This window comes from Salminus brasiliensis, chromosome 5 (assembly GCF_030463535.1).
Source record: "Salminus brasiliensis chromosome 5, fSalBra1.hap2, whole genome shotgun sequence".
Taxonomy (NCBI): Eukaryota; Metazoa; Chordata; class Actinopteri; order Characiformes; family Bryconidae; genus Salminus; species Salminus brasiliensis.
The window spans coordinates 23678234-23701472 of record NC_132882.1 but is presented as its reverse complement, the minus strand read 5'-3'; the positions used below and the strand labels follow the sequence as shown (position 1 = coordinate 23701472).

At 38.7% G+C, this 23239-nt stretch overlaps 1 protein-coding gene across 1 annotated transcript; it reads left to right on the top strand.

Annotated features, from left to right (window-relative positions):
• Window positions 1–641: 641 nt before the first annotated feature.
• LOC140555588 (doublecortin domain-containing protein 2-like) lies at window positions 642–21451 on the top strand. The gene is made up of 9 exons (XM_072678861.1): window positions 642–938; window positions 1412–1463; window positions 4198–4274; window positions 4534–4668; window positions 5171–5320; window positions 5798–5852; window positions 6161–6347; window positions 19170–19252; window positions 20259–21451. Exons 1-9 carry the CDS (start codon window positions 676–678, stop codon window positions 20673–20675), a joined length of 1419 nt encoding a protein of 472 aa, XP_072534962.1. The 5' UTR covers window positions 642–675; the 3' UTR covers window positions 20676–21451.
• The last annotated feature ends 1788 nt before the right edge of the window (window positions 21452–23239 follow it).

Here is a 23239-nt window from a genome sequence, read left to right as displayed (position 1 = left end):
TGTTAACGCTCTTATTTTTGTTTTTTTTAGCTTTAGCCGTTATGATATTTCAGCTGAATTACAAACAACAAACCATTAAAAAACGTGTAAAAAGTGTTTTTTTTCCTGTTAGCTTTAAAAGAAGATATATTAGCTTACATGCTAACACTAACAGTTAGCTATGTTTACTCTCACTCAGGTTAGCTAGCTATCTAGCTCGTTAATTTACTGAACACAGTTAGCTAGATACATTTCAGTTTGTCCTCATTAAATTGACAATATGTAGCTTTAACATTTTTTGTTGTTGTTCAAAAAACTTTAAATCGCAATTAAAAAGATATATTTTTTAGTGTGAAAAAAAACTGTGATTTTTTTATTAATACATTTTATATTAATAGATATTTACATTTATATTTTTTTGTCTTATAACACATAAATTCGCACCCATGCACTGTAATCTAATTCTCGAGTTTAAACAACTCTGTTGAGTTGATTAGATGTTTTTAGTAGAAACTGGCTGAAGGTCGATTCATTACCGTTCAAATCAGTAAAAGAATCGATTCATTAAAACAGATTCGGACCTCCCATCTACTAGACGTCTACTTCAAGCTGTGAACGCGGCAGTGCAACTCGACTCAGGCCCGAACAGCAGTACCGTGCCCTCCTGCCCCTTTACCCCCCGCCCTCAGCACCGTGATGCCAGGAGTCAGGTCGAATCTGCAGGCTCAGCCCGCAGTCAAGAGCATCTTGGTGTACCGGAACGGAGAACCCGGCCGCGGACCGCGCCGCGTGGTCGTACACGAGAAGCGCGTGAGCAGCCTGGAGGCGCTGCTACGCGAGCTGAGCGGCGGCACGAGGAGGCTTCACACACCGCAGGGCCACAGGGTGGGGGCGCTGCAGGACGTCCAGCACCGCGGCGCATACGTAGCGGCTGGACCAGAGAGCTTCAGGAAAATAGAGTAAGTTAAAGTTTAAACGTTTAAAAAGCTGTAAATGTTAGATTTTTTATTATATTATCATGTATAACAATCTAACAGACAGTAACGTGTTTATTAACGCAGCACAATAATGCATGTCTGCACCTATTCAGAGGCTCACTGATGGTTTAATAAACTGAATCAGGTGTGTTTAAATAGGTACTTTAAATATTTATCTTACTTAAAACTGCTCAGTGTAAAGGATTGCCAACAGTAACCATGTGGAGACTTTCCCTATATAATATGATGAAGAGGACATCAGTGCAAGACATACTAGGGAAACCGGTGTCTAATTAAACTAGATAGCAATATAAAGTTGTGGTGTTCGGAAATCATCTTGTAAAACTATAAAACAGATCTTTAATTTAATATGTCTTCATATACTGTAAGCTTATTTATGTTCATCTATGTCTCTAAATGACTGTTCTTTTTTTTTTTTATTGTTTTTTTTTTAGTTATTTGCAAATAGGAAACCGGAATAAGCAAACTCACCAGAGCAATGGACTGGTAAGGACAAACCTCTGCTTTTTAGGAATAACACTTTCCACCTTATTAAGCACAGTGAATATTGAAACGTCTTATGATGGAAGAGTTTGAGATTTCTTACTTTCTATTTTGATTAAATACATACACCAGTGCAAAAAGCCCAGTGCACATGGATCAAATAATCTCTTACTCGATTCATCGCTTGTTTGCAATCAGTTGTCAGTCTAATAGTGTTTTGCAATGTAATGTTGAATTTAAAGCAGAAATATAAGTGGCACTGTTCTTTGGTGGTCACCTGTAGATGTTTTGTAGATGGTCAGTCTGTCGTTCACCAGCATTCACCTAAATATCACCTAAAATGTCAATTTAGAAAAGTACCTTATTCTGTCATTGTTCTGCTTGTACAAGAAAAGTGGTGTGTTTGCATCGGCGCGCAGGGTCATCTACGCTACTGCACACCTGGAGTGGAGAGGGTTAAAGGCCTTGCTCAAAGGCCCAACAGACATGGGTACCAAACCCACAACCCTCTAGTTGTCTCTAGTATTTCCACACACTCTCTACTGTTCACACGCTCATACATGTCGTTTATTTGTCTGGCGATGTGACACACTGCACCTGCAGGACTGTTCAAAGAAACCCACCTGAGCGAGGTGTAATGTTTAGACAGCCGTATCCTTTATCAGCTGGAAAGAATCACTTTGTTGGCAGCTCAATTGCTGATGAATTATTAAACTGTGCATTATTATCCCCCCACTTAGATGCATATTTAAGTTAAGAGCTCAGCTTTAATGCCCGAACAAAGGCCTTCGCAGACAATGACACGCTGGGTCATCCATCCAAAAAGAAAAAGCACTTCAGTGGCTTTGTTACAGGGTTTTATAAACCCCAAACTTGGGGTCACATAGCTAAATGTTTTTTATACAAATGAGCATATATTGATAGCCAGTGTGCAATAACCTAACATATTAAAGACTAACCGATTTATTTATTCGGAAAAATCAACATCAGATGTGGACGAAACAACTTTGAGAACACTGCCATACCTCACATGTTTTATTCTTCTACTGTATCATCGCTAATGTTAAACATATAGTGTTTTTTATTATATATATATATATATATATATATATATATATATATATATATATATATATATATATACACACACACACACACACTATGTGGCTAAAATATTATGAGCATTCAGCTACTTGAAGTTGCACCCGTGGAGCGCTGAAACTTTGTTCTCCAGAATTATGGTGCTCCATCCAATACTCTCAAAGTTGGGGATGAGGTGGGTTGGTGATGATTCAACATCCTGACCACATTACCTTTCTTGTTGTTGAATGCGATTAAATCCTCACAGCAATGCTACAAAATCTAGTAGAAAGCCTTCCCTGGACAGTAGAGACAGTTACTCCGACAAAAGCATGATACACTAGTTTTTAATCCCCTTGATTTTAGAAGAGACAACGAATGAGCACATACTCTTAAAATTCTTTTTTCAGTGTATTACACAAAAGTCTGTTCCAAGAATTCCAGTTACAGCATTATACCTAAATGTCTTGGATTTCGAAGACAGCAGTAGGAGTGTTCTGCTATTTGTATTCATGCTTAAAAATGTTTGTTGTATAGATAAAAAAATCAGTTGTGTAGATCAGAACTCACATTTCAGATACTTGCAAATGTTGTGCTTTTACTAATAGTAGGGAAAAAATTATGTGCAAAAAATATTAGTAAATAAATGTATATTAGTAAACCAGTGTTTTTTTTCGTACTTACCTGAAGAGAAATGTAAAAAATAAATCACTTCAAAATTTGAAGGAATATGTACAGTCAGGAATGTTTGCCAGCCAAACATAGCCAGTTATTTCAGAACATAAGGGCCATGGATTTGCAGAGAGCCCTACACTGTTTGCTCTAGTAATTGGCAATCAGAACCTTGGACAAGGACCCTCCTGATGGCTTAAATTAGAGCACTGCTGCTTGCTTTTCTGAGTTTGCACTGAGAACCTGGCCCTTTTCCCTAGAGCTCACTGTCCTCCCCCTCTGCTTCGACCTGTATGCAAACTCCATGTAGTGTTGTTAAGGGATACAGCTGGATCCCAAGAGACACTGAAACAGTAGATGGGAGTGATTATTTGAGAGCGTCGGAGGTTAAACAGGGCCAGGCCCAAGCTTATACACACACAAACACACACATATTTGTGTGTGTGTGTGTGTGTGTGTGTGTGTGTGTGTGTGTGTGTGTGTGTGTGTGTAAGACTCAAGGGTGACCCTGACAGCCAAGGACAAGGTTTCAGACTTCATTTAGGTACAGAATGTTCAGTGGAGACACTTAATCATCTATTCAGATGCCCAAAGCTCACAGCATTTAATAATAAAATATATAGATTCATACAAATGAATAAAGGCAGTTTTATTTTAGACAACAGAAGCTTTGATCATACAGAGTTCTGTATTTATTTATGTTATTGTTTTTGGGTTGTTGGATAGCACAGTCTTAATCATGCTATTGAGACCACTGTGGAGTTTTATCCTACTACACTCATGTAAGAGAACTAGATTCACAGAATGTGAATGTTTCATTGAATTTTTTGTTCTGTTTACCTTTTAAAGCTGAACTAAGCTAAGTTATCAATTAACAAATTTGATCGCATTGTTGTTGTTTATTTATTTATGTATTCATTGTAATAACCTGTGTCGACCTGCTACATCTGTTGTAATGCATATGGTGCATCTTTTATCTTGATAGATGAAACAAGTCCCTCAAAATCGTATCATTGTGGCAGCTAGGTTCCTCAAACCCATTAAAGAGCCATGTACAATATTGTGAGTATTCTTAATTTTTCAGTTGTGTTTAGATAATACTATATGCAGTGATCAGAACGTGCCTCTTTAGAGATGCAGTAAAAAGGGCAGCTCTTTTTAATGTGAATGAGGGTGTAACTGTAGTTTGATTGCTCTGATAACTGTGGTTCATAGTCTCTGAACCGTGCGTCCATATGATAACACTGTAGAAGTGTTGTGTGACTATATTTTATATGTTGTGCCAGTTGCTCAGTGTTTGTGTGTGTGTGTTTGTTCTCAGTGTTGTAGCAAATGGAGATGTGTTGAATCCAGCAGTGAGGCTTTTGGTTCCTAGCCGTGTGCTGGGTCAGTTTGAGCGGATCCTGGAAATGATCACAGAGAAAATGGGGCTGAGGATTCTAGGAGGAGTGCACAGGTATCACCGTATTATAACATTACCTGAATCATGCTATGTTTTTAAAAAGCTAATATGTAAAAAATAAGCAAATACTTCCCAGCATTGTTCATTTCAAGTGTTGTTCATGTTGGCTGATGTTATTTTTTTTTTTTCCATCAACAATGATTGCAACAAAACAACAGTCCTCATCATAGTGATATTAAATTGTTATCTTAATTTTAACTTATTGATGACAAAAATATATCAATGATACAATTACATTTTTACATTTAAATAGTCTAATAGCAAGCATTCTACTCTGTAACATCACAAAATAGTGCTGATTAAGCATTACTTCATCAGGAGGAGGATTTAATAAAGGCATATTAATATGTGCTAAAACAAAAAAAAAAAAAAAAAGGAATTTGCGTTTTGCATTAATCTGAAAAAATGTGCCCCTGAATTTCAGGAGCAATTGTCTACAGCCTTGGTAGTTTTCTTTTGCATTTATTTGTTCACTAAGCATTTGTTTGTTTCCCAGTCTGTATACCTTCGATGGCATCCCTGTAATGGATGGAAAGGATTTGGAAAATGGCCAGTTTTACGTCGCTGTGGGCAGAGACAAGTTCAAGAGGCTCCCCTATGCTGACTTACTGTTCACTAAACCCATGGGGATTAGGAGGGTCTATAGGTGAGATGAAACTAAGGAAAAGCTGCAGATACTGCAGTGCATCCTTAGTGGAAAGCAGAGCACAGCTTAACACATTTTGTACTTTTCTACCTAAAATTTACTTCTTTTTCTAACACTTCTGGTGTAAACAGTTTAACTGGACTAAGACTTACTCCATAGGTGGGGTTAACTGTAACAGGCTGATTTTTAAGTTTCTAAAAAGTCTGGTGAATGGCAAACATGATTAACTGGATTCAAACATAAGCAGCGTAGATACGCTAAATTACTAAAGAATTTACAGTATATGTACAGAATTAGTATGATTCGACTGTTTTAAACACTTGCACATTTGACTACTAACTAGAAGAGGTCACTGATGACAGTACAATGGGAGTAGGATATGATTATCAAAAGAATGTTCTGCTTGAACTGCATAAAATTAGCTTGTGGCCTGCTGTTCTCTACTTTATCATTTACCAAAAAATAATGTTCTTTCAGATCAAAAGCAGCATCCCTGCCCCCAATAGATGGATTCAGAAGACATAACGGAGATGTAAGTTTACCAGTTGCATTATTTTTATACTGACCATTGCTGTGTGGTTCAGCAATGTAGGACACTACTCTAGATGTGGTACAAAGTGCCCTGCAGTTTTCAGCAATTAAAGAAGAAAATTAGGTGACTTTAACATTCTTAAAATAAATTTTTTTTAATGTGGCTAAAAAATCTGATGAGTCTTAATATTAATATATAGATTTGATATGTTAATATTGTCGCCACAATTCCTTTTTATCACACAATACCTCTTTATCTGTAAGCAGGTGTCTCAGCTTTGCTTAAAGAACATTTTGTTTCACCATCAGCTGGGGAACAGTCACAGTAAGTCAACTGTGGGCTGTGGTGACTCCAGAGAGGCTAAGGCCAGTCCTCCAGCTCACAGGACCAAAGAGCCAGTGGCATCTCTGGTGCGAGAGATCTCCCAGGCCAGGCTTGTGACTCTACGGAAAAAGCGCAGCGGACTGACAATGTCTCTGAGTGCCCAGGAGAACGGTAAGACCCATGAATTGCAAGTAGGGCTGGCCTGAGCAGCATTTTACAAGCTTCCAATACTTGGTATTACCAAACGAGTGCCTAAATACATGTTGTCAAAACCACCCTTCAATTCTTTTTTCAAAATAACCGTATTTTGAAGTATGTTTGTTAATGCAACTCAAAATCTATTCAGTCAGCACTTACTAGGTCTATACATAAGCTGTCAAATTAGCGGTAGCCAACTCTGGCCATATTGTTTGCTGTGCCTATTAACCAGTTTGCACAAGATGCGTTTCTAAAACATTTTATGTCACCTGTCTGATGCAACAGACACATTTCCATTTAATTAGTGCTTCACTGTGCTAGGCATGCATCTTACATCAGCCAAAAGACAAGGTCTTCCTAATTTCCACAAATCTTTTTCCACTTGCTCACAGTGTGTGAAGTGTAAACTCCGCAGAGATCCAGTTAAATCACACTCTGCCCTTTCTACAGCTAAACTGCCGTCTTATGCAGACGCTCGGGCACCCTGGCCAAATATCATTTTCTTGTGAAAATTTACATTTACAAGTTTACATACTCTACAGAAAATGTGTATCTGTATCATCTCCTCCAAATGTCCCCTGTAGCTGCAAATGAGATTAGCACAATGTTGAAGAGGAAGTTTGGATCATTCCCTTCAAATGTATTTTAGCTCACCAATTTCTTAGTCATTCCAAAACGCAATTCATCTTCTTTTTCAAACATTCGTAGTCGATGTACTTGTGTGCTTCATGTTGCATCGCATGTTCTTCTCCTGGAAAATACACCTTTTGAATTCACTGTTTATTGTTAAGATGGGCCACAGTGTTTGCTTAACAGGTCGCCCATTCCTAGGAAGGGTAGCAACAGCCTTGAAACTGCGAATTGACTTACACCCAAGTCTTTAGTAATGCTTGTTGCTTTTTCTGAAAGTTTGCACTAAAGCAGGGTTCACACCAACCAATCTTGATTCGTCAGTGAGCAGGCTTTGTGTCTTTATTTAATGGGCAAAGCACCTGCAAAATCCTTCCAATCCCAACACTTCCAATCTCATCTCCTTAATTAAACCCATAGCTGTTTAGCATTGACACAGAGATTCACTGACATTTATGTAACCTGCACTTTATATGTTTTCTAGATGTGTTCAATAAAGAACAATGTGTGTGTTATTAGTTTAGTGAGATTGCGTTGATCTATATTTGGGAGATTTTTAGAACTGAGACCATTTTGTTAGTCATCAATGCAGAATCAAGGTAATTCTAAAGAGTTCACATACTATACCTTCCCAGATAAACTGATCCAGCCTTTAACCTACCAAGGCCGGGCACTGATTCATGATGTGACTCTTAATAAGCTGCAGAAGTACAGTTATTATCTGTGCTGTTCTGCTGCATTCACATCAAAGTCTGCTAATCAAGCCTGATGATGATCAAAAACAAATTATGCATACTTACTGGACACTTGTGCCAAATTCACACTAAACATCAGCACAAAGGCAAGTCGGTGTTCGCTCTGGGCTGAAAAAACGGCTGTAGATCGCTATGTGTGAATTGCTCAAAGACGTGACCAGTTAAAAGTCGAAATCCTGGAATGTGAAAAGCGTCATGTCCAGGTTATGGTCGTAAGTGAGAGCCAGTTTTTGTAACAAAATCAGAACAGACAGACAGACATCTGCGATTTGTCTTGGACCGGTCGTGTAGTGTGTGACCTGCTGTTGTTGAACAGCAAACAGCAAACATTCACAATTACAAGAAAATGAGGTGTGTAGTTACAGCGACCTGACGACTTTACAAGTCATGTAGTGTGTCAAAGCCATTAGAAGCCCCTACTCTTCTCTGTCTTGCTGGTGTGTGGTCATCTGTTAAGACATAATATAAGCCGTTGCTTAGTTGGATATATTTTAGTAGTAGACCACTCCCAGCCTAGCAGTGACGGTGTATAGAAAGCATATGAAAAGTGTATAGTAAGACTGACTTGTATACACACTCAACAGACAATAGGCAACAGACAGTGAAACACATTAGCAGAAAAAGTAAAAGTGGTGTGAGTTCAGACAAATATTTCTGCACTCGGTCACTGTTTATGTAAAATTTTCTATGTCAAAATTGAATATGTCAGTTGCAGCGTTTCTTAATGCTGTCTTGCTAAGAAAGTGATGTTCTTCAGAGATGTTAGCCAGCAAAACTTTCAATCTGAACCTAGAGGACTGCTCAGTCAATTCAAACTTAAAACATGTCATGTGGCATATAGCTCTGACAGGCTGTTTGTAATGCTGGAAGTTAGCTCTAGTTACATATAAGAGAGCTTTCAGTGCTGTGTTTTCTGGATTGGAGTCTTCGGTCCATAATTTCTTTTTACATGCCGAGCATTTGACCTCTATGACTGGCTGTGTCCACCTTAATTTTGTGTGAGTCCCGTGCAACCAGCAGTCTGGAAAATGTCTAGAAATGCTGTTACTGCTGCATTGAGAATGACCCACCACCCAAATAAAATCCAGCCAACAGCAGTTCTGAGTCAGAAGCTGAAGGATAAAATGGGGGTGTCAAATTGTGCATGTCAACAGATGGACTACAGTAAAATTGCACACATATATAATGGACCTGTGAGGTAGTATAAAGTACAATGGACATAAACAGACATAGTAATGGAAGTAAATAATATAATTTTAGAATAATATAAGCCTGTATTTTATGAGATAATGATGCTGATGATAAAGTGTCTTCTCCATAAGCTCAGATAATGCAGTGGTATGTTTGTAAAGAAACCTTTCCATCTCCATATGGTCTCATCATTTATTTTTTTAACACAGTGCCAAGACTGAGATCATTGTGTGTATATATAGAATGAAGTTAGACATGTGTGTTGGCATTGTTTTCCTGTCTCGCTCTATCCACCCCCTCTCATTTTTCAGTTCATTATTTAATCTCTCCTTGCTTTCCCTCCCACCTTCTCCAAACCCATGATGTAATTGTGGAGTTGTGTTTCTGTTACTCCTTCTGGCCTCAAGATGGCGCTGTTGCTTCACGGTTTTCTGTAGACTTGGCGGTGTCACTGAGTGCACGGTGGCGTGAAGAACATTACATCATCCGCAGCCTTTCTCTCTCTCATCATCATCATCATCATCATCACCATCACCACGCTTCCTTAGATGCGCCCCTTTCTCACACACATGCTGTCACAGTTTGAGGTGTGAGTGACCAATGCCATGCTTTACTGACTGCTCTCTCTCCCCCTATCTCTTTTCTGAGATGACATTTAGAAGCTGAAGAAAATCACACTCCGGAACACACTCCTGGAGAAGGCTCCAGTAGCACAGCAGCCTTTAGTCGATTTCTGAACGTTTATCAAAGGAGCTCTTCTTATATACTGTGTTGAAAGTTGAGGGGTTTTTCATGTATTTAAATACTGCTACACACAGTACACAATACTGCTTGTGTGTGCGTGCGTGTGTGTGTATGCACCTTCATTAACACTTCGGGTGGCTGATGGGCTCTATTAAATTTCCATGGCAATGAAGTAAACACATCTTAATGTGCGCAGCTCACCGTGCCTCTAACAATACCCAGCCTCCACCCTGCCATCTGTACAGCATTTCTAGAAATCCAGAGGGAGCTTTTGGTACACTTAAGTGTGGTTTACACTGTCACGATCAGTCCAGTTAAATCGTTACTGGACTGATCGCGTAAATTAATAATCATAAATAATCATAAATTATTACTTGATTAAAAAAATACATGAATTGGCTTAAATTGCAGCTTAAATAATAAACAAGGGATCTGCAAATCATAGAGCCGTGTTTGACAGTCTACAAGGAGGGGCTTTGAGATGTTGCTTTTATTGTACGCCACGGAAAAAAAAAGAAGCCCATAATTGCTGCATCTGTCGAAGACAAGTTTATAGCTACATGTATTCCATGTATTATTGTAAAAAAAAAAGTACATCACAGTCACAGGATGTATCTATACAGTCATATTGTGGTCTATATTATACAGCCTTATTTTGTAGACAGGCTGCATACATTACATTGATGATCATATTTTTTTTAAGAATGGGTGATGCACTTTTAAGCTCCCACAGCTAGTTCCACTCACAAGCCACTTAGTACCACCTTAGATACACAATTATACATTTTAGGCCCGTGCCAGAATGAGGGAATGGGAGGGTTTTGAGTTTTCTGTAAGTGGTATAAATGCAAGTGGTTAATGAACAGTTAATCAAGCTCAGCATGATGAGAAACTAGCTCTTTTAAATGTAGTAAATGAAACATACACATTAGTTGCAGTGATGAGTTATTCTCTGAAATTGTTTGACTAAACTGTGCAGCTAAATTCTGCCATTTTCTTGCATCCAAATGTTTGTGGAAGCCCCTTCTAATCAATGCATTCAGGGTTTCTTTAAGTTGTACCCATTGCTGACACAGATGTGCAAATGCACACACGTACAGCTTGAGTAATTCCTGTGGAGAAGTATTGCCAATAGAGTAGGACTACTCTACATTAGGTTCACTAGAGAAACATGAACCTAATGCCAGGCATGAACTAAAAGGCTAGAAGGACCCCCAGGATTGAGCTGTGGTGCAGGTAAGCTGTGCTCTCTCGAATGATGGTGCGCCGTCCAGTACTTGTTGGATGAAGTGGGGAGGTGATGATCCAATATCCTGGCCTCATTACTGCACTCTTGTCGCTGAATGCTATCAAATGTAGTAGAAAGCCTTCTCTGGACAGTAGTTACTCCAACAAAAGCAGGATAAACTCACAATGAAGGAAGTTAGTCCTCATTAGTCATTCAGATTTATTTAGTGTGAGCGCACACAGACACACACACACCATTTACACACAATGTTTATATTGTTACAATAGCCAGTTGACAGGCAATGTAGTCTATTTAGAGTGAGTGTCTTTGAACCTTTGCACATTACTGGATTCCTGAGGCAGATTTCACATCATTTATTTTCAACTAACCCTAACTTTAACCAACCCCTCCCCCCGTGATTTAATCACACTGCATCATAGAGGCAAAGAAGTCAGCAGTGGGTTCTCACACCACTTACAGTGGCATACGCTTGCACTTTAATCGCAATCATTTGCAGAGGAAATGGCACGGTTAGGGGAAGTGTGTAACAGATGGTAAAAGTGTTAAATGAATGTAGGGCAAATTCATCCAGTCACATCACATCAGATAATGAAGACCGAGAAAAAAAGGGAGAGGAGGGAAATGTGTGATTGAGTGTCTGTGTAATTGAGAGATGGAAAAATAAGAGAGAAAGAGACAGAAGGAAAGAAGAAGAAAGAGAGATCAGAAGGAAATGGGCATGGCGCTGTCTGAACCCGGTAATGGCAGGAAAAGATCAGAGGGCTGTGGAGAACTGTCTTGGGGCAGCTGAAGACTGTAACACTCAAAGTGTTTTTCTTTTCAGTTTTTTCTCTTTTTATTTTTGGTTCTCTGTGGTAATGGTGTGATAGTGTTTAAATAAACCATCAAAGACCATCCCTGCCTCTGCCCTCACTGTACTGATCAGAACCTGTGTGCATGTGCGTAAATGAGAGTTATTGACTAAGATGGAGTCATTCTTCAAAAAACAAGTGGTTCAGTCTGACCATCTAATTAGATCATGGATACAAATTATAGAGCTAATAAACTGGAGCCAGAAGATGAGGAAAGGATAGATTAGCACATTTGTTGTATTTCAATCTTCCTTCATGACTTTTCTTTTTATTCCGGTCAAAAGAAACTCTGGGTCACTGTTGGCTATAATAGATGCTACATACTGCAGTTGTAGGCAGGAAAAAGCTCTGCCAGTCATTACCAACCAACCACAGTTCATGACACATGGTCAAACTGTCCAAAATGGCCCAAGGTCACTGGTTACCTCAGAGGACAACGTGGTACTGTTTAGAGTAGTATTGTGAACCACTTTTATTGCAATCCACTGTGTCAGATCTGAGGTGACCGGGCCAAGTGGACAGCTCATTAAACACTTACTTTAAGGTCACTGTAGAGTTATTCTGAATCAGCGTGGCCACCTGTGTTCCAGCCGTGCTCTTGCCACTAGCCTGCTAGTCTCACACTAGACTCTGACAGGCCTCATTTCTCATCGCCCACGGCCTGACACAGAGAGGCCAAGCCTCTGCCCAGAGCAAACATAGAGGACACTTCAAGAAAGAGTTCTTCTAGCAGTGACAGCAGTAATGCCATCACTGAGCAAAAGTTAATAGAGGTCAGTTATCATTATACAAATAGCTGACAATTGCATAGAGGTCCAATGTGATCCGACACCCGCTTCCCTCATGTTGGCAATCCACCATCACTTTAAAGTTTCCCACTGGAATTTAGCACTGGTGCTCTTTTGTCAAGATAAACTGGTAGACTTTACTCTGATTTAAGAAAATGCTGTTTACCTGACGCCTTGAGTAAACTGACTGCAAACTGTGCCAAACTAAGACCAGAAGGTCTTCACTCTAGTTAGACCCAAATAATTACATATGCAATTACTTAAATTCTCATTATGTTGATACATGGAGAGTTACCCTTTATTGGTTATTAGTTTTAACCCTCATAACCCAGTGCCTGCATGCTTGGTAAAAAAATTAAAGTTTGTCTCAATTGCAATTATGGCCTTTAATATGATGTTCAATCCAGAAAGTTACTTGACCGTAACACCAATTGTGTTCAAACCTATAACTAACTTTCTCCACTGGATGTGTTCATGTATTATCCTCTTGACAACACACTACCCCATGTGTATTCACATGATTTCATCCTTCCCAGTCTGTGACATGAAAGCAACATGGAGAACTCAAACACAAAGCCAAATGAGCAGCCTATATGATTGCTTATTAATCAACATTTACCGCCAGGATCATCCATGCAGAATTAACAGTGTGACAGCAAGTCAAAGTCAAATTTCACAGAAATGGAAAAAATCTGGTAATGCCTGTTTCTGAATGTAATGTTCATGATGCTGTTAACGTCACAGTAAATCTGGTGCTGACTTTAATGAATATGGTCATAATCATAATGTACGAATCATAATGATTATCCATTAACCCCTTAAAAAGCCTATGGTCTGCCAGTGGGCTAAAAGTGTCATTACAAACTGAGTAATACACCCTAGTGTGTAATAAACCTTTCTGGGTTAAAGGGTTAAGTAAGAACATCCTGTGTTGATCAATAAGTGACTCATTAGTCTGTAATGTACCTTTTTTAGAATGCAGATTTGTGCTAAATCAAATACTATGCCATAACTAGGTACACAGGACTGCCTCAAAAATGCAACTGGCTCCCACCCTGCACTCCCCTTTCAACACCACTACTCAATTTCTTTATTTTAGGGGTTGGCAGATCTGATGTACTGATGTTGTATTGTTTTGTTTCAATTGTTTTTTTTTCCCTCTTTTTTTAGTTTTTGGGACCTGTGACGAAGTCTTTCGCCTCCAAAATAAATTAAAACCTTGTTGTGTGGTAGTTTGCTGTTGTTTTCTCTATCTGGCAGATGGAGACGCGGAAAATTTGGGGAGACATCAACACTTCTGTCACAGAGTTGATGCAGTCTCTCTACACACATTTAATTGCACATGCATTTGACTCTAGCTACATTAAAAAAGCTAGTAGACTGATTCTAGCTTGACTGCTCGTTGTTGCTGTGAAACACTAAAGGTAGGCTGACTGTAAAGACACTTAAGAATACAACCAATCATTCCTAACCCTGTGGGCTGCTAAAGAGTAAACCCCTACTGTTGACGCACAGTGCTAGATGGGGTATTTATGGATGATTTTAATAAGGCAACAGACTCCTGAGGCTTTCACCATTCAACAGCACCTGCATAAAGCTACAAACAGAAAGACTTCCTGTTGTAAATAATGACTTTTTGAGCTGCAGCTCTCAGACAGAGGGAGATGTCTGCTGGGAAGTGCCATTTCTGACTGAGCGTTTCTGCTGTGCTTCATGTTTTTGAGAAGATGTACCTCTATGCATTTATATTTTTTTTACAACTGGGATCAGTAATGAAACCACTGGGAATCAATTACTGTGCTTGCTTGACTTTGTCTTTGCCTGGAGAAGTGTGTTTCTGAGTGTGATGTGGAAGTGCATGAATATGATAATGTAGAAGTGTGATCAGAATTGAAATGTCATCACCTGACACTGAAAAAAACTTCACAGTTCAAAATTTGGAAGTTTAAATGTGGGAAGATGACATGCTAGTAGTATGAGTATTTATCTATATGTGTGTGTGTGTGTGTGTGTGTGTGTATATATATATATATATATATATATATATATATATATATATATATATATATATATATATATATATATATATATATATATATAATGTGTGTGTGTGTATATATATGTGTGTGTGTATATATATATATATATATATATATATATATATATATATATATATATATATATATATATATATATATATATATATAATGTGTGTGTGTGTAGGGGCTGGGAAATATAACAATATTTAATCAGATCATGATAAATTCAGTTTTTGTGAAAAACTTGAGGAAATTGTCAGTGCTTAATAAACACTGACCAACTGCACGTCATTCCTAACTTTAGTCTTGTTTATTTGGATGAAGTGCAGCGCATTTTACATAAAAATCACTGTTCTAAGTATGGGGAGTGTCTACTGCTACTGATGTATTTTGTCTGTGATTGTGTCTATCATGATGAATATATTGTGTATCGTGTAAATACCATGATACAATATTTTTACCCTGTTGCCCAGTACTAACACACACAGTCCCTTAAAATGTATGGCCTTTTTTCTTAAGGGCACCTAACCCCCACTGCCTGAGATGTGTGTGCCCACTGCTCTTAGTCAGTAGCATGTGTGTGTTCACTGCCTTAAACAGTATAAATGCGGAGGCTGAGTTGTACTGTTGTACTACTGTGCAGTGGCTATGAAGGATGAAAAAAAGAAAACAATCATGATAATGATGTAGTAATGAATTACAACTGAACTCTACAGACCAACTGGAGTCTGACACCATATTATAAGGTGATATAAGATAAAGATATCCAAGAGTGTAGCAGAGATAGTAGTCCTGTGTGTTTTAAATCATTACTTGAAAGCAGTGAAACACACTGCTTCATTCATTCAGGATATGCCCTCTCTTAACGAGGACACCATTCATCTTTTTAATTGTACTTAACTTTCCACAACAAATTAGAAGGACAATGCTACGTTTTCAGTTGCACTTGCTTTCTTGAATAATAGGACATGTACTTAAAGCAGACAAAGGAGGTAAATACCTCTGGAGCAGCCATTAAAGCAGCTAACAGTGGCTTGACTTCTATTATCTTCTCCTGTTGTGTTTAAATAATGCTATTGAAAAAGCAACTATTCCCTCCGTTGCTCGCCAAATTGATTACAGTTTAAATATGCAGGCAGTAAAAAGGTTTCTATTCTCCATGGCAGAATTCCCCACCCTGTGCTGCACTTGGGTAAATCAAGGTTTTAGTTTAGGGTTTTTTTTTTTTATTATTTAATGAAAACGAAGGTCCAACAATTACAATGCTTTTGTGAAATTAAACAACAAGACTAAGCTAGTGTTTACAGAGTGCTAATCAGAATGCAGTAACAGTGTGCTGGCTTATTCATCCAGACATTCAAGGCAACACTTGGTGCTTTTATGGGTTTCAAAGCCAACGGTACAGTAGAGACTTTGATAAGGAATTGCTGATCTTAATGTGGCCTTAACAGCTGTCTCAATGCATACACTCAGAAAGTAAAACACATTCTGTATGCATATGTACTGCGTCAGTGTCTCAGCTGAAATACATGAAGTGCTATGCTTAGCATAAAATCAAAGCACAAACAATTAGACACATCAGAAGTGTAAAATCACATGACAAATTACATCTTAAACACTGAAAGTCTGCACTTCATTCACATCTTCACTGGTTCATTTTAAACCGGCTGTGGTGGCGTCCAAAAAAAGGTCTTACAAAAATGGTCTTACTGTCCAAATGGACCATAATTAGGATGTTTTACGCCAACAAAGCCGTTTAACTGTTTTTGACAAATACAAACTGTTTTGCATAAAGAGGATAAAGTGGCTCTTAAAAAAATGGAATAACTGGCATACTGAAACAGAAGGGCGATCAGAACGCACCTTCATCCTTGTTTCTCAGACAGTCCTCCTTTTTCTTGATTTGCTGGATGGAGAAAGTCTGTGACTCTCAACGGGTCTTGCTAACATATAAACCATCACATATGCATAAACTTCAATGTGACAAGGCCACATTCATAAAAAAATAACTCCCTGCAGATCTCTTGATTAATAGGTGAATAGAATCTTACTAACAAGAATGCTAACATGCAAATCTCTCAGTGGAATTAGATCATTAGGTCACTGAATAAAATGACTAAAAGTACAAATGGGCTGGATAATCTTAAAGTAGTCCAACAGCAGTTTCAGAATGAGACATATTAGATGCATTGACTAGATATAAGGTCATATCAACATATTGTTTGCATTGTACAAATTAGGCCATACTATCGTGTTGCTCTCCGCCCCTTCCTCCCATCACGAACTGAATCCTATTAAACAAAGTACAGCACAAGATGAATTCCAGAACGTCTAGACACCTCTACAATGTTGCTGTAAGCTGAGGTATCTTACATTCCTATCTCTGCTCTTTAGAAAGACTGGCAGCACCTTTTCTCAACAGGCAAACACACAGTGCTCTCTTGACGTACTTCTTTGATGATTGTCTTCTGATGACATTACTGAAATTTAGTTTATCCGAACTTCATTCGTCATTGTCTCCCATATTTATTTATTTATACTGATTTGAACTCAAGCATACATGAACGTCCTTTAGAGGGTAGGCCTAACCAGCCGCTGAATTCTTACTGAACGTCTTACTTGGTACATAAAGACTTTTGCATGTAAATCAGCCCCAGTCTGGCTACACAGACAGCCGTTGCCATTGAAAACGAAGGCTGAAAAAACAGACTGAGATCGTCTTCAGTTGGCGTCTGAAGAGCTCCACACCTTCCCCCAACCTTTAATGAAAGTGAGCTTTAAAATGTTGCGTTTAATTTGATTTAGCATTTTTATGAGGCAGGCCTCACGCTCCATCACATTAAAATGTTTATAGTCGCATTAGCCGCCCTGCTTACAGTCAGTGCCGTGGACTACTGTTAATAAATGTGCACGATTTCCATAAAATATTCAGAGAAGCCCATCATCACTTCAGCATTTCATCTCCAGCCCCGAACTTCAATCAGTTTTACATTCTAAAAGCATTACACATCTAAGGGTGGTGGTGGGGGTAGCACTATAATCCACATGGCAATGTTTTTATATCTGCTAGTGAGGCAATGAAAAACATAGATGGGGTCCATTCATTCCCCTGCTTAATTATTAAGAGAATATTGATTTCTGGCACATAATTCAGATTTATAACCCATTAAGTATTTAAAACACTCATGTAATTTTCTTGTTTACTAGACCATACAACGGCTGCAATATAAATGTTAAGAGAATAATTATGCAACACTACTGCAGACTAAATGGTCATTTTAACAGCCTGGCTTTAATTAGTGGCATTATTATTCACATATTCAATGAGAGAACTCATTTGCATGGCTTTTTAATAAGATGGTGAATAATAAGGTTTTAGTTCTACAGTAGTTGTAGCCTTATTCTTCATACACTTCATTGTTACTAAATACATGTCAGAATTAACTTTTCATTCTTCCAATTAGTGGTTATTTCTCAGTGCTAAACGCTTGAAGTGCAGAATGTTAATTATTCTGTCTTTTGCTCTCTCACTCTTTTCATGTCTCTCTTTGTCTCTCTCCAGAGTCTAGTAGTTAGGTCATGAGGCTCAACTCTCTCTCTCTCTCGCTCAACTCTCAACTGAAGATTGTTGTTATTGATTGCTTTTTGTTTTGTCCACTACTATTTGCTGCATAGTCTTGCAACAGCTTCAGATATTGATATTGATTGATCTCTCTCTCTCTCTCTCTCTCTCTATATATATATATATATATATATATATATATATATATATATATATATATATATATATATATGATAGATGTTTAAAGGCTCTTCTTAATTGGTCTAAATTTGCTGTAATTACCAAATTACACTTAGAGAAACTGATTGAGATATAATTTGTTGAAATAGTTATTTCTGAGACTATTTAGAATGGACTAAATGTCTAATAAGAAGACTACAGCTACTGCTGATACAGTCATATGGAGACCTTAATTCTTACCAGCATATGAGCAGTTCTCTGAGTTATAAAGATCTTATTTTGACCTCCACGGTTCCCCTGAACTGCCATTTCTTAATAACATTGCAGACTGTAAAGCACAAGGTTGGAAGAGTCAGAGAATGTATAAAGCTTGGAATGTTGATTCAGCTGACCGGTCTTAATTACAATTGGCTGAGACCTTTTAAACATGATAACTTTACAGGAGAAGCAAAGAAACGCTTACAACATCCATTCACAGTGACGTAAAGATAATAATTCCAAGTAGTTGTGGACCATTTCTGTTGATCCATAGTGTACATGGCAGCTGCCATTTTTGTTGAAAAATCGAAGTTTTGATAAGACATCTGCATTATGATAAGAATTAATTTATGTATTTTAAAAGCTGTATCAAAATCAACCCTTACAAACTAAGATATAAGGGTAGGTCCCTTAGAAGCCTTCTTAGTAATGACCCATCTAATGTAAGGATGGAATGTAGTTTTAATCCCACCCAGGGGGGGTCAGTGTTGTATCATTGTGTGCACTACAGAGTGTTCCTTGTTTTCTTCCCTTTTGGCTTTTACCAGATGATGGAGAGCAGAAGGCAGATGGGGAGGATGAGGAGAGTGGAGAGAAAGACTCAGGAGAAGAGCCTTCAGCAGCTGAACAGGTCTGAGCCCTACACCAGATCTCCAGCAGTTAGCATAACACACAATATAGCAGTGCCTTTTGAGGAAAACCGTGTCTAACTGAATGAAAAACCGATATACTCACTCAGTTTGAACTATTATATGTAAGAGCAGATCTTAACATTGCACTAAACCTGCCTCAGCCAAGGTTAAAGGTTTTTAAAAAATAATTTTGCTTTGTTTTGTTGTTCAATATCAAACTCTCTGTACAGTACAGGCATTAACTCCTCACTCTTGTAACAATAATGACTCAGTTACGTTTCCTCGATGAAACGTGAGGATGAGGAGAGTGGAGAGAAAGACTCTGGAAAGAATAACTGAATAATAATAGTAGATGGTGCAGTTATCGCTGCCGATCACAAAAGCCCAGAAGTTTCGCACTCATGGCTTATTTATTAAAACAAACTAAAAAAGTACACTATATGGACAAAAGTATTGGGACATCATCTCATTCATTGTTTATTCTAATATTAAAAAAAGAGTTTATTCTGCTAGATTTTGGCGCACTGCTGTGCGGTTCCACTGCTGCACAGCTTAATGCTGGGGTGCTTTATACCCCATTAGGCATGGTGCCAATAGGTTCATGTTTATCTAATCCATAGAGTCCTATTCTATAGGTAGAACTTCTCTACAGGGACTGCACACCTGTGGTTGCCGCAACGGGTGCAGCCTAAAGTAGCTGAATGCATTCTTTAGAAGGGGTGCCCACAAACATTTGGACATATATAATGTCTGTTAATACCACATTTGGAATAAGAAGAGGAGACATTGTTATGGTGTAAATTTGGTGAATACTTGAGCTGTTTTACCTAGAATGCAAATCTAGTGTAAATGTAATTCCGTACATAAATATGGGATTAATTATGAAAGGATGTGAATGTTCACATAATTAATGATGTAAGTGTGTTATTATTACATTAATTTTGTATTGCAATTGACAGTTATGGCTTTAGATGTCTAAGGGTTAAAGGTCCATCTTAAATTCAGTCACAGGAAACAACTGAGGGCGAGGGCGAAGGCGAGGACGAGGGTACGGGGTCAGAAGAGGCTGCCCAAACTGCGGAAGAAGCAGCCCCTGCCGGAGAGAATGAGAATGAGAATACAGAGGAGGAGAACACTGGAGGGGACGGAGAGGGGGAAGAAATAGCACAGGACGATGAAAAGACAACAGAGCCTGAAGAGGAGGAACAAGCAGAGGAAGAGCAGGGGCAAGCAGAGGAAGAGCAGGGGCAAGCAGAGGAAGAGCAGGGGCAAGCAGAGGAAGAGCAGGAACAAGCAGAGGAAGAGCAGGGGCAAGCAGAGGAAGAGCAGGGGCAAGCAGAGGAAGAGCAGGAACAAGCAGAGGAAGAGGAAGGACAAGCTGATGGAGGCACTGCGAATGAAGAAGGAGAGGCAGAAGGTTGAATAGAGGGAGGAAGGGGAGAGAAATAGGAAAAGATGCAGCTGGAGAATAAGCTACTCAGGAAAGGAAAGAACCAGGAAACAGTGGTGTTTCGGGGAAAGGAGAGGGAGTAATAGTTATAATGATGAATTGCTTCAATTAGTCATAATTGATTTGATTCAGGCAATAGAAACAATGCAATTAAACTAATGATTAGTTCATTAGGAGACTATATGAATGTCTGCTATCAGTACAAGGCACAATGATGTCAATGCATAGTCTGAATAAGCTATTGGATGTAGTGCGCTGATTGTAGATGGTGAATGGAGGCGCTGAGTTGTATATCTGATCTGTGTATGTCTAAATGTGTCACGTCTGCTCTATATTATACATAGTATTGCTGCGATAACGCAACCTCTTATCTCCAAAGCCGTACATTTACAGGAGAAAGAAAAACAACTTTAGTTCTCATTAACTGTGAGGAACCCTATTCTAGGTGATCTTATGTCATTTTGTTGGTCTATTAGTCATGAAATGTGACATATCAAACTTTGGATCTCCTTTTTAGCAGCTTTCACCTTGTTTACATTATTTAAATCTGGTGGGGCTCCGAGTGGTCCAGTGGACTGAGGAACTTCCATTATAATCTGAGGATCGCTGGTTCGAATCCCTGATTATCCTCCTTGTCATCAGCATCCGTAGTGTAAGAGAGCAAAATTGGCCTTGATCTTTCAGGGGTGGATTGATGGCACTTCCTTTCCATATCACTCCTAGTGTGATGTTGGTCAGCACAAATGTCTGTTAGCCTTTGTATCTGGGATGGGGAGCTGCGCTTTCTTTCAAGCATGCTGTCAACCTAGCGATGCTGCATTCGAGCGGAAGTTTGAAAAGAGGCAGTTGCTGGCTTCACATGTGTTTAAGGAGACATGTGCTAGTATTCACCCTCCTTGTGAATTGAACGAGGATTGGGTAATTGGCCTTCCAAATTGGGTAGAAAATGGAGAAAATGTTGAAATAAATTATTTAAAAAACATATTATTAAAAAGAATAAAACGAATCTAGTGGTTTTCTTTAACATTGCATTTCATCCTGAATGGACCAATAGAAATGATCCAAAATTACTTGGAATTAAACCTTTTTGCATTGATTTTCATTGAAAGTTAAGGTTTCCCTCTCTTGTAAAGTTGCCATTTAGGCGATGGGAGATTTTTGTATGACAGCAACAATATATAGTTTATAATCCACTGCCTATCCACTGTCTATTTGCCATGAAAATCTATTCTACGTGAACACTTGCTAAGATTCAGCAGGCAGCTCACACAGATTTTTTACAGTTTTATGAACTGTTCTTCAGCGTGCTGCAATATGGTGCATCATGTTTGGCTCCTGGATCTGTCACAATTGTCTTTAATAAATAGAGTAACTATAATACTGAGACTGATGCGGTATTTACTGTCCACTACTTTGTACTTGTAGTAACACTCACAGGATAAACCCTACTTTATAAACTCTACATCTACTACATGTTTGTCAGCCACAGAGCTGCTGTTCAGATATCTGAGTGGTGGACCATTCTCAACACAGCAGTGCTTCTGACATTGTACTGGTGGGGTAGCGTTTTTGGTGCTGGTATAAGTGCCAGGCACAGCAGTGCTGTCAGGTTATTGCACATATCAGTGTCCCTGCTAGCTTGAGAGTGGGCTACCACTCAAACATGTCCAGCCAAGTGCAGCTCTGTGTCAAAAACTGACCACTGATAAAGGGCTATGGGGGACTAAAACAAATTAGCAGATGGGCTACAGTCCTTAATTGTACAATGTACACTCTGAAAAATAAAAAAGGTGCTGCAAATGGTACTTTAAACAATTCCATTGAAGTTTAGAATAGAGATGTGTGAGTGTGAAGAGCAATAACCTTCAGGTAAAGTATAGGTTCTACACAGTTCTACAGCTCTAATGGCCCTTCTTGCAATCAAAAGTGGTTCTTCTATGGTGTTGCTCAAAGATCCATTTAAAGCACCATGTAGCACCAGTTTTTAAGAGTGTAGTGTCTCTAATAAGTCAAGTCAAGTCAAGTGGGTTTTATTGTCATTTCAACTACATACAGAGTACACAGTGAAACGAAACAACGTTCCTCCAGGACCATGGTGCAACATAGACAGTGCATACAAGACACAAGTGCAACACAAACAAACAAGTGCGGACAGACAACACAACACAGTACAGACCAGAGAATAATAAATAATGGACGGTAGTGTGCAAATTGTGCAATGTGTAATAAATAGAGTCCAGTGAGTTAGTAAAGTTATTAGTGCAATGCTTTGTGCAAAAATAAGGTGGCCTATAAAAGCAATTCATCCTTTCTGTTTATATCCTAAACAAAATGTATAAAATGCATTGCATTTTATTGGCGTCAGCACCTCATCACGGATTCTTCAACTGTCTCACAAGTCCTGAACGAGATCACTGGCAGACAAAAGGCATGGTAATTTATTGCTACATTGTACGCGTCCGATGCTCTCTATGTCCTTTCAAGCAAGCTACTCCTAATTTACAGGGTGTGTTTTTCTGCTTACCTTGCTGCCTTT

Bases quoted from the DNA above. Each gene is read 5' to 3' on its own strand.
- LOC140555588 (XM_072678861.1), top strand. From the start codon at position 676: ATGCCAGGAGTCAGGTCGAATCTGCAGGCTCAGCCCGCAGTCAAGAGC. The intron at 1,464-4,197 runs GTAAGGACAAAC...TTATCTTGATAG, and splicing joins CTCACCAGAGCAATGGACTG to ATGAAACAAGTCCCTCAAAA. The intron at 4,669-5,170 runs GTATCACCGTAT...TTTGTTTCCCAG, and splicing joins ATTCTAGGAGGAGTGCACAG to TCTGTATACCTTCGATGGCA.